Source organism: Hyperoodon ampullatus (genome assembly GCF_949752795.1).
Source record: "Hyperoodon ampullatus genome assembly, chromosome: 2".
Classification (NCBI taxonomy): Eukaryota; Metazoa; Chordata; class Mammalia; order Artiodactyla; family Ziphiidae; genus Hyperoodon; species Hyperoodon ampullatus.
This window is the reverse complement of record NC_136915.1, coordinates 27,428,514-27,440,666: the sequence shown is the minus strand read 5'-3', so window position 1 is coordinate 27,440,666 and position 12,153 is coordinate 27,428,514. Positions and strand designations below refer to the sequence as shown.

General features: G+C 47.1%; 1 protein-coding gene across 6 annotated transcripts in view; it reads left to right on the top strand.

Annotated features, from left to right (window-relative positions):
* Positions 1 to 9,714: 9,714 nt before the first annotated feature.
* Positions 9,715 to 12,153, top strand: part of PHC2 (polyhomeotic homolog 2) — a gene marked incomplete at its 5' end in the record, with an annotated part of 49,617 nt that continues 47,178 nt past the window's right edge. For all 6 annotated transcript variants that reach the window (XM_079698333.1, XM_079698332.1, XM_079698331.1 and 3 more), the window contains one exon: positions 9,715 to 9,888. In XM_079698333.1, coding sequence (XP_079554459.1) covers positions 9,715 to 9,888 — 174 coding nt within the window. The remainder of the gene's footprint in view (positions 9,889 to 12,153) is intronic.

Sequence of the window (12,153 nt, the reverse complement as noted above, 5' to 3'; positions counted from 1 at the left end):
GAGACTGAAGCCTAGAGCGGCTTTCTAATTTGCTCAGAGTCAAACTGGGAAGCTGAAGGTTGAGCCCAGGCAGGCCAGCTCTAGTGCACGCATTCTTGCTCAATATAGAGATGGGCTGCCTTTAAATCTTATGTTCCTAAAGAGCCTTCTGGAAAAGTGCCCTTTAAAAAAGAGACAAACATTTAAGCAGGTAAAACAGACCATGGATGGGGTTCCCTAGTGGCGCAGTGGTTGAGAGTCCGCCTGCCGATGCAGGGGATGCGGGTTCGTGCCCCGGTCTGGGAAGATCCCACATGCCGTGGAGCGGCTGGGCCCATGAGCCACGGCCGCTGACCCTGCGCATCCGGAGCCTGTGCTCCGCAACGGGAGAGGCCACAACAGTGAGAGGGCCGCGCTCCAGAAAAAAAAAAAAAAAAACAGACCATGGTTTTTTATAAAGAGACTTTTGAGCGTGACTGTGACCAATGATAAAAATAACTTATGGGATCCTCACTATGTAACATGCTTAAAGTGATCATTTTCCAAATCCCAGATCAGGCTCGCAGCCTTGCCATTCATCACATGCTTACTCTTTGCTAAGTATGGTCCTCAGTGCTTTACAGACATCGCATTTAACCAGCCCATGAGGGAAATGGGGTCTCATTTCACTGCTGAAGAAATTGAGGTCCAAAAGATGACTTAACGTGCTCAAGGACACACGGCTAATGCGTGGCCTGGTTAGAATTTGAACCCAGGTCTTTCTAACACCAAAGCCCATGCTGTTAGCCAACCTGCTGCAGGTACACGGTCAGCCATGTGGGTGTGCACAGATCAGGGGCCCTGGAAACTACAGCCCGCAGGCCAAACCCGGCCCACCTCCCTTTTTGTAACTAATATTGTATTGGAACACAGCCCCACTCCACTTAGGACTTGTCTGTGGCTGCTTTTGCCCAGCAGAGTTGCGTGGTCACAGCAGAGCCTAAAATATTTGCTCTCAGGCCCGTTACACAAGTGCCAGTCCCTGCCATAGGCGATGCAGGCTGTACAGCTGCCCCGTCTTAGAGCAGTGAGACTTAAGTGCCTCCACCGCAAACACTTAGTGTTTACGTAACGTGGCGTGAACTGTATGTTCCGTCCACAAGAGATCAAATCCTTCTTGTTCCTCTTTACATTCTTCAGCCAACCAGCACGAGCTTGTTATGGAAACACTTGCTAAATTACAAAGAAAACAATGAGCTTTCAGAAAAAGCTTTTTCATTTAAATTTATGAGGTTCTGACCTTAACCAGGTAACTGGTTAACATCACCAATGTTAGACCTATCGATAACATGTATCCCTTGAGATGAGGCGCTGGGAAGGACATGACATCACTTCTGTGGTATTTTTCCCCAAAAAAGGCTAACCTCGTTCTAATCATGAGAAAAAAAATAAATACACCAAACAAACTCAAATTGAGGGGCAGTCTAGAGAATAATTGACCAGTACTCGTCAAAAATGTCAATGGCATGAAAGACAGGACAAGACTAAACTGTCACAGATTGGAGGAGACTAAGGAGGCATGACAACCAAATGCTATGTGATATCCTGGACCAGAAAAGGAACCAAATAAGGTCTGTAATTTGTTTAATAATAGTGTATCTATGTGACATTCCTGGTTTTAATCATTATACTGTGGTTCATAAGAGTATATAGGAACTCTTGGCTATTTTCCCAACTTTTCTGTAAGTCTAAAATTATTTCAAAGTACAAAGTAAAATAAATAAATGCATCCCAGGGCTTTCTTAAAAATTTTTTAAATTTATTTGTTGGGTTCTGTTTCACAATGAAATTGTTCGATTTTGATGGCTAGGACTGTGTGGTCAGTTTTAACTTCTCATCCTTCATTTCTGCTTTGTGAGCCCTCATTTATTTGCTTGGGTTTCTAGAGACACTCAAGGGGACAACATGCAGAGGATTGGGGAGAGAGAGGGAACTTTCTGTGGTGGTTTGAGCTGAATCCATTTGGACTGCTTCCAATGTATCAGTAACCTCAGACAGCTGCCAGAGGCATAATCAGATCAGTGCAAATCAGGACACTTAGGTTGATGCAGTAACTTAGGGAGGCATAAGGAGGCCTCCCCTCGGGCCCCTGAGTCTAGAGAGCCTGAACGCTTTGCTAATACTGACTTATTCCTGGACAGAGAGGCAGCCAGAGGAGAGGCAGAGCCATAGCAAAGAACAGCGTCGCCTGCCTCTTCAAACTCTCTGTCCCCCGAGCCACTACAGGGGTGATAACAGCAGCAGCCTCTGTGGGGGGGGCTAGACCTCTCATCGCCCGTCAGTCTCTGCTTCCATAGGAGAAGCCCACCCCACTCTGCCCCAGGGCTTTAAGCTCCATTTGGAGGGCTCCGTTTTCAGTTTCTTTCCCCTCTACTTCCCTGGAACCTCTGTCACAGCTGTAATCCGCAGCAAATGGATTTCCCTGACCCTCGGGACAAAGGCCTAGTGTTCTCCAGACTTGGTGGCTCCTGGGAGGGCAGAAGCATCAGCATTTCTCCAGCTGCCGGTCTCAGGCCCTCTGGGCAGCAGAGACCTGTAATCAGATCGCTGTCTGGAGCTGGTTACAGTCAGCACATCACTCAAAGTGGTCCCTCGCGGTTGGGAGGGGAAAACTGACTCAAGTACGTATGAATCACAGCCTTCCGAGCTCCGGCTCACACAAAACCACACAGTGAGTTGGAACCCAGAGAAAAAGAGACTCTCAGTTCTAGACATTATAGCCATTAATCAGATTTGGCTTGGGTTCATAGTGGGAGTCCACAGGGATGGGTGGCCTTGTGGGGAGAAGTAAGGAACTAGTTAGAAGGAGGAATAAGGGTAGGAATTAAAAGGAAATTGAATAGGGGTGTGTAAAATGCTTAAAGCCTAGCGAGTTTAAGTGTTCAGATTTTCTAACGTGGGGCCCCAGGTCGGAGTGTTAGGAGACTCCACATGTGCCTCGGTGGCCCTCACTGAGCCTTCAGAGCCTTGAGCCCACAGAGCAGAGCTTTGAGGCAGAAGGCCTTGAAAGCTTGGGTTCAAAGAGGGGAACTATAGTAGAAAAAGTTTGAAAGCTGCTGTATTGTTCCACGCTTCCTAATTAATTCTGTTTCTTTCCAACACAAGTTCCCTTCCACCAGGAGACCAGTGAGAAAGTGACATATGGCAGGACCCTAGCTTCAAATTTCCCCTTAGGGCAAACTCCAGCCCTCTGGTTGAGCAGATCCCCACCATGAGTCCAGCCGGTTTTCTGGGGGTGCCTCCGTGTTCATGCTGCTGCAGGACAGTCAGCGGAGCCCTGTCTCCTTGAGTGACTCACTTCCCCAAAAACTAGGGTTCCGTTTTTGCATAGGAAAAACAAGGGAGATTGTGGTAATCTTCAATTTCTTAGATTGTGGTAATGTTCGGTTTCCTAAATTGACTGGTGGGTACACTTGTGTATTATCCTTTGTATATTATATATAGAGAGAGGTTATTTTGTAATATACAACATTTAATAGACATTAATTAATAATTAGGGATTAAATTCAGCAATCGCAATTCCTTAACACCTCTGAAAATCTAGTATGCTCCAATATAGACTTTGGCCAATGTCATTGAAATAATTGCTCAAGGTGAGATCATGGGTGAGGTCTCAGAGGGTGTAGGGTGGGAAGAGCTCTGGCTTTGGCGTCAGACTTAGTTTTGCATCCTAGTTCTGTGATGACCTTAGATAAGTTACTTTGGTAAGTTCTTCATTGACAAAATTGGCATAATACCTACCCCATAAGGGAAGTCATGTGTATATATAAAGCACTCACTATAGTGCTTGACACATAATAGGTGCTCAATAAATAATTAACATTATTAGTGTAGATACCGTTGATGGAAGGTACTGAAATTAAATCACCAGTGCTATATGTTTTAAAGTAGTTGGCAAGAATTCTGAAGATGAGGTAGAAATTAAGCAGAGCTTTCCAGTGAGAAGTAGGATGGAGTAAGGTGTATTTCAAGCAATTTTGTCCAACAAACATTTATGGAATGAAACGCTAGGTATATACGGGTAAACAGGATATGATCCCTACTCTCCAGGAGTTCAGAGTCTAGTGGGGAAGACAGACACATAAGTAAATCACTTTCCTGTGATGACAAGTGCTAGGAGAGAGGTAAGCACAAAGTGTCTTGGGGTAAGTCAACCAACTGGATGGCTTTAAGAAAGAAATTAGGACCCAGTGTGAAGGAAGAGAAGTGTTAGAGGATGCTGCATTCAGTGAAGGTTTCACAGAAGAGACACAAGTTGTTCTGATGATCTAGGGAGCTGGTTAAGTGAAAAATGGAAGGCAGGCATTTCAGGGGAAGGGAACAACATGAGTAAAACCACAGAGGTAGGGAATAGCCAGTTTGGTGGTTCCTCAAAAAGCTAAACATTAAACTCCCATATGGTCCAGCACTTCCACTCTTAAGTATATACCCAAAAGAACTGAAAGCAAGGACTCAAACAGATACTTGTATACCAATGCTCATGGTAGTGTTATTCACAATGGCCAGAATATGGAAACAACCCAAGTGTGCATCAGCGGATGAATGGATAAACAAAGTGTGATATATACATACAATGGAACATTATTCAGCCATAAAGAGGAATCAAATTCTGATACATGCTACAATATGGATGAACCTTGAAAACATGATGCTAAGTGAAATAAGCCAGACACAAAAGGACAAATATTACGATTCCACTTATATGAGATTTCTAGAGTAGACATTCATGGAGACAGAAAGTAGATGAGATTTTACCAGGGGCTGGGTGGGGGGTGGGGGGGTGTGAAGAGAGGAATGGGGAGTTATTGCTGAATGATGACAGAGTTTCTCTTTGGGGTGGTGAAAATTTTGGAAATAGATAGTGGTAATGGTTTCACAACATTATGAATGGGCAAGTTTTATGTTATATATATTTTACAAGGATAAAAAAGTTAAGAAATAATGAAGGTGTACCTCTACCTCACACCATATACAATAATTAATTCAAAATGGATCAAAGACCTACATGTAAAAATTAAAACTATAAAACTCTTTGAGAAGAACCTAGGTGTAAACCTTCAAAACATTGGATTAGGCAACGGCCTCTTAGATATGACAGCAACCATAAAGAAAAAGTTAAATTGGACTCCATCAAAATTAAAGAGAGGAGGAGGTAATCATGAGCACGTGGGTATGTGGTCTTTGGGAGAAAAAAAGCAGATCTACCAAACCAGAGCAGTGGACTCACATTGTAGAATATAAGGTTAGAAAAGTGGGATGAAGCTAAGAGATTAATCCTAACCCATATATACCACCCCCCAAATAGGTATTCTTATTACCCAGTTTTGCAGATTAGGAAACTAAAACTAAGAGAGGTAAACTGCATTGCCCAAGGCCATACAACTAGTCACAGTAGAGCTAGCATTCCCAGAGCTAGGACTGCCTGACTCCTCAGTCCATGCTCTGTCTCCTTCAGCACTTTGTCTCTCTTGGGAAGATTGAGAGACCAGAGAATGGGCAGAGGGAAGGGCAGGCTGGCCATCTGTTCCCCTACAGCAGTAACTACCCAGCAGCAGTGTCAATCTCGGCACTCACAAAGCCTACAGTAACCTCCTCCACTTTCCCTCTGTCACACGGCACACGCTCCTCAACACACCACGCTTCTGAACGCCAGCAGGTGTGGTCTCATCGCTCATCTGACAGACGGTCAGCAGTATTATTTGTATCTTTAAATTTGTACGTCGTGCCCAGTCCCTCCCAACTAAGAGACAGAGTCCAGAGGTAAGGAACAGGCTTCAAAGGATTCATGAACCTCTACAATTGTCAGTACATTTTTTTATACATCTGTGCATTTTCTCCTGGGCAAGAGGCCTTAGGTTTTACCGTTTCTAATATGCCTTCAAAAATTATGAACCCGGGGCTTCCCTGGTGGCGCAGTGGTTGAGAGTCCGCCTGCCGATATAGGGGACGCGGGTTCGTGCCCCGGTCCGGGAGGATCCCACATGCCGCGGAGCGGCTAGGCCCGTGAGCCATGGCCGCTGAGCCTGTGCGTCTGGAGCCTGTGCTCCGCAACGGGAGAGGCCACAACAGTGAAAGGCCCGCGTACCCCCCCCCAAAAAAAAAAAGTGTGAACCCAAAAAGGAGGATCCATGTCATCTACCTCTTTTCAATTCCCAGTACTTAGCAAACATACCCCACATGCGGTAGATGTTCAGATTGCGAAAAACTAGGAGCGTGTTTATTCGGGAACGTTCTAGAGGTGGTTGACAAGGAGTGGAAAGTGGGACAGGGCAGCTTTATGCTGTGAAAGCAGAGAAAGCGTGGGTTCAGGTAGCTCAAATGTTACTTCTCCTTTGAAGTGGTCCCTAGTCTCTTAGGTAGAGTCTGTCCTTCCCTCCTGTGTGCTTTGCAGGAGAGACTGAGAGGGAGCCAGAGAGAGAGAGTGCATGTGCACTGGAGAGACAGCTGTAGCCATCAAAAGTGGGAGCCGGAACCGAGAGAACCGGCCAGCCAGTGAGAAGGGGAGGAGAGGGAGCATGCGCTGTCCGGAGAGTAAGGGCATGTGCATGGGAATGAAAGAGAGGACGTGCCTCATCAGGCCTGGGGAAGTGAGATGGCCAGGCAGGGGGACCACGAGCGAGGGGAGGGAGCTGGAGCCAGGGAATGGGGCCCAGAGTGAGCCGGCTGCAGCTGGGAGAGGGTCTGGGAGAGAGAAAAGAGGGCAGGAGTGGGGAGAGAGCTCATCTGAGTAACCAGAGCAGCCCACCAGGGTCAGTGGAATGAGGGCTAGAGGGCGGGGGGATATGCATGTGTCCAAGAGAATCAGACAGAGAGGTGAGTGTGAGCACACAGGAGGGTGGGGAAAGGGAGGGTGGGCGTGAGCACAGGAGTGGGAGAGGATAGGGCTGACGAGGCAGCAGCAAGAATGGGAAAACCAGGGGCTGGGGGCAGAAATTAACAAGACAGAAGAGGGGGAAAGCGGAAGAGGGTGTGCAGAAGCCAAGAATGAGGTGATGAAGAGAGGAGGGAAAGGCATGCTTGTTAGCAGAAGGAAGGGGGCAGGCGGGCAAGAGACCTCAGGAAACATATTGTGTCCCCACGTTACTAAGGTCAGTCTGTCTCTCTCTCTCTCTCTCTCTCTCTCTCTCTCTCTCTCTGAGCAGTTGCTGTCTTGCCTGTGCAGTTTTTCCATAAACAAATGCCATACTTTCTTTAGAATGTTGTCTTGTTTTATTTCTCATCAAGGATTGAGTATACACTGTGCCCAAGATCTGCCCTAGCTGCTGCAAAAGAAAAAAAAAAAATAGAGCTGAGGCTTGATCATCCAGGATGTAGACCGCTCTCTCCTTAATTTGCTGTGGCTGCTGCCTTGTTTTATTTTATTTGTTTATGGTTATAAGGACATATACTTCCATTGAGATTTCCTAGGGTGGGATGCAAAGCAAGAACTGAAACCCAATTCTGATCAACAGTTTGGGAAAGGGAGGTGGGGCATTGAACTAAGAAGAGACTTTGGGATTCTGTGGGATATTCCAAGCTTGAATATAACTCCCATTTACTTATTTGTTGCTTGGTGAGCCTCAAAATCCCAAGGGAGCCTCATCTCGACAAACTAGGTTGTCACTTTCTGCAAGATCAGAATTATGCCTTCTACTGCTTTCTATCCAGCCAATGCTTCCTTCCATGGAGCATAAGATAAGGTAGATTCCAACTGAGCAGGGCACAGGAAATACTTGTAGACTTTGCTGTTTCATCAACCTGCACCACCATCATCATCATAAGCATCCTTAACAAGTGAGTAGCCAAAATGAGGCCCAGAGCTGAGTGCAGTTCAGGACAAAGAGAATTCATGGAGGATGGCCTTGCCCTGTGGCAGTCAAAGCAGACATATAAAAATTAGGGGGAATCACTGCTTAAGGACCCAGGTCATGAGTGCTGTTTGCTTTGCCTCGGAAGCCATAGGCCTCTGAACTTCAACTTGCTGCCTGCCCACTGGGAGTAACCTGGACTTCCTCACCCCCAACATTCCTGTCTTTGAACCTTCATCTACACTTTTTGCAGCCCATGGTAAAAACCCACCCAGGCTGAGGAAGGCATCCTGAGGAATGCTGACAACCTCCAAATGGAGCGCATTGGGAAGAAGATGGCAGGACGTTAATGACTATTTTAGTTCTTTGCACTAATGTTCTCAATACTGTGAAAAAATCGTATTATTTTCTTCATTTATTAAGTTGGTATAATCTTCTGCAAGCAGAGAACTGAATGTCTATGATGGGATGACAAAGAAGTGTTGTTTTTAGGTGTGAGAAGGAATGAGTAGAAGGAAAAGCATATATATATATAAATAAGGATTTTAGGAATAGCATGAAAGAAGAAAAAGAGAGGAACTTGACCTAGGACATGGGCATGACCTTCCCACCACTCCTTCCTTCTCTCCCAGCCCTTCTCCACTCCTTGCCTCAAGGGGATGCGCAGCTTCCAGTTCTGAATCCCAATCATAGGCTGGTCCCTGAAGGAATTTCTGGCACTTCTACCCTTAGTGACTGGGATAGAAGCTCCAGGAGCCTCTGCCAGTTCCACCTTGGAAGAGGATTGTTCTACTGGAACCGGACAGTGGGAAACAGGCTGGGGACAGTTTTAATAACCACAACAACAGCCAATGCATAAGGAACACTCAATATATGCTCGACACCCCACTAAGCGCTTTGTATTGTTAATTTACTTTATCCTCCCAACAATCCATACGCTCTTGTGTCTGCCAGATTAAGACAGAAGGTTAGAGAAGTGTGACTTGCCAAGGTTTCCCAGCTGGTAAGTGGCAGAGCCAGGACTCAAACCTAAGTCTTTCTAACTCCAAAACCTGTGATTTTCACCAAATTGCTCAATGTGGTGCCCTGTTCAGCATTAGATCAGAGAGCACTCAGTGAGTACTTCAGGAAGGAAACAGACTCCAAACATACTCGAAGCTCTTCTGGTTGGAAAACGAAACAAAATAAACACTGCAGTTTATTTTATTGCCTCTTTCTCTCATTCTGTTCTCTCTAGATTTTGGATCCCATTTCTTTCAAGAACTGTCTATATAAATATGGACTAATAATAATTTCTTGGATGTCCAGTTTCTCTACCCCAGTGATGAAAAGTTTGACGGTGGGCTTCCCTGGTGGCGCAGTGGTTGAGAGTCTGCCTGCCGATGCAAGGGACACGGGTTCGTGCCCCGGTCTGGGAAGATCCCACATGCCGCGGAGCGGCTGGGCCCGTGAGCCATGGCCGCTGAGCCTGTGCGTCCGGAGCCTGTGCTCCGCAACGGGAGAGGCCACAACAGTGAGAGGCCCACGTACCGCAAAAAAAAAAAAAAAAAAAAAAGTTTGATGGTGTGAGGAATAGTCCCTAAGACCACTGCTAGGAAGCCCATCCCCCAAGGGTATCCTCCTTGGCTGTTTTTCATCTCCTCTAGCAGAATAACAGTCGTAAAATTTACATTCAGTCTGACCTGATTTCACACCTCCCCTAGTGAGCCAAGCCTAGCCCTGTCCTGATGGCAGGGGTGGCTCAAGACCTCAGTTCAGAAGTAGTCCCACACAGGCTGGTAGAGAGCGGATGCCTACGTGTGTATTCTCTAGAATGCGTTTGTTAAGCATTTCCCTTCTGCTTCTTCCCTCCCAGCACCTGCCTGCTCATCTGCCACCTGAGCACCCTGACTGTGCCATCCTGTAGGCCATGGAGAACGAGCTGCCAGTCCCCCATACGTCTAGCAGCGCGAGTGTTGCCAGCAGTACCAGCGGCGTCAGTAGCAGCAGTGGCGGCAACAATAGCAGCAGCGGTGGCAGTGGCCGCCCCACGGGGCCCCAGATTTCTGTGTACAGTGGCATTCCTGACCGGCAGACTGTGCAGGTAAGACGCCACCTGATTAATCATCTCAGGGCTAGCCAGGGGGACGTGTTGGCATGGTCTGTTAGGACAACCGGGGTGCTAAATCTAGAATGGGCCTAAGGGTGTATGTCAGTGGGTAAATATTTGTGCATCATTAGAGGAGTAGTGATACTAGATGGATTCAATCAGGGAAGGTTGGGGAGAGTGGGAATACTTAGCAGATCCGAAAATTCCTTTCTTATCTGGTGACTGAGATCCTACAGTGCCGTTTGGGGATGATAAACATGTGAAATCATAAAGGACACACAAGTGGAAATAGCAAAGAGAAAAAATGACTAGAATCTGCTCAGCCACAACCTAGATCCCCTACCTAAGTGACCACTGCCTTGTACCAAATCTAAGTTTCTTACATATGGAGGACCAGAATAGAACCCCAAACAATCCTTTGTCTTTACAGCTTTTTGCCTTCTTCCCCAAAGCAGCAGTTTGCAAAGTGTCATCTATGAGGCCTTCCGGGTGGCTACACACTCTTCCAAAATGCAGTCGTGACCATGTTTTGCCGTCTGCCATGTGCCCCGCACTGTCTGAAGCATTTTGCTTATTTATCTTCTTCTCCATATGTGAGGGTGGTTGTTATTAGGCACAATTCTGTAATTGAGAAAACTGAGGCTCAGAGAAGGTAGTGACTTATCCAGGGTCACCAGGTAAAGATTAAAAAGCTAGACCTGATTCCCCCCAGACCTGTGTTCTTATTCACTACGATGTCTGATTGAGGCTCCTGGATAAACTAGGCAGAAAAGAGAAGCCGAGAAGCGTTTATTCCAATAGCTTTGCTATTGCAGTTTGGATATACTAGATGAATGAGCTCATCCTGCTCTGGCCCTAGGCCCGGATTAAGGGATGGAGGAGAAGCCACAGCAGATGGTGAGAGAGCCTGAAAAGTCGAGTGAAAGGAGATCCCGTCAGTTACTCTGGAGTCTTCCCTCGCCCGGCTCTCTCTGCCTCACTTAATAAATAAATAAAACGTATAAATAAATAAATAAATAAATAAATAAAACAATAAAACCACGCTTCCATCCTTGCCACCTCCCCCAGCCTCCTCCTCTGGCCCCTCTGCACATGAGTATTTTAGCACCAATTTCTAGCAGCTGACGTTAGGATGTGCCCTCCTGCCCCGCACCACAGTTCTAGGCAAAAGGGATTTGAGGTTTCTGCTCTGGCAAATGGAGTGACCCAAAGTTGTGTTCCGTACCCAAGCAGAACCATTGGGGTGCCTTCTATTTCTGTTCCTTGACATCGTCCAGTGAGAAAAAGTCCATCTCTACTACTGCTGTCTGGATGCTTGGGGGTGCTTTCAGGGGTCTAAGGAAAATAAAGAGGCCTAGATAAAGGGAATAAGAAGAAAGAATTCCGGGGAGAACAAGGAATAAAAAGAACTGAGCTCATGTAAACCAGGACCCTCAGAGGGGAAAGTACACTGAAGGAAGTGGGTGGAGGAGTTGGGATGGGGTGGGGGTATCTGGGGAGACCCCAGAGCCCATGGAGAATCTGTGATATCAGCCTGTTTTTACAGAACCCCAAATCTGAGCCCAGAGGTTGTTTTGTCCAAGAACCGCTAGCCCCTAGAAGTCACATTAAGCTGGAGAGAGCTAGACTAGAGGCTCACTTGCCTGGGGCAGAACCCAGGGCAGGAGCAGCCCTGGCACCAGGGCAGCACAGCGAAGGGTGGAAAGTGGGCCAGAGCCTAGCGAGGGCCCATGTAGGGCACCCCATGGGAAGACAGCAGGAGGGTGACCAGGTGAGAAGGGAGGAGAAATGTACGGGGCTAAGGAGAAGAAGGTAGAGGGTCTCAGGGCTGGAGGAAAGGCATTTGCTTTTCCTTGTTCCTGGGGGTGGAGAAGAGGCTTTGAGGGATGGAAGAGTGGGAAGGGATCAAAGAGAAGCCTTTTGTCGTTTCCCAGAGACTGTGGCTCAGCCAGTCCCATCAGGAAAGAGGGAATAGCAGTAAGGCCAGGGAATGGGAGATGGTGGCTCAAAAGAGAGTGATAGAGAGAAGGAGGGAAAGAGAAAAAGAGGAAGGCAGCATCCTTGTAGCTGCAGCATCCCTGTAGCTGCAGCATCCCTGCCGTGCAAGGCCAGGGGGACCGTCTTCTGAGGGACGGATAGGACGTCCCAAGCAGCTGGGGGCAGCCCCTGCCGGAAGGGTGTTGCCCTTGAGCAGGTTTGAGTTTGGCTGGCTGTGTATTCAAAGCTCCAATAGGCCGCGCTTCGGACTCGTCTCTTTCT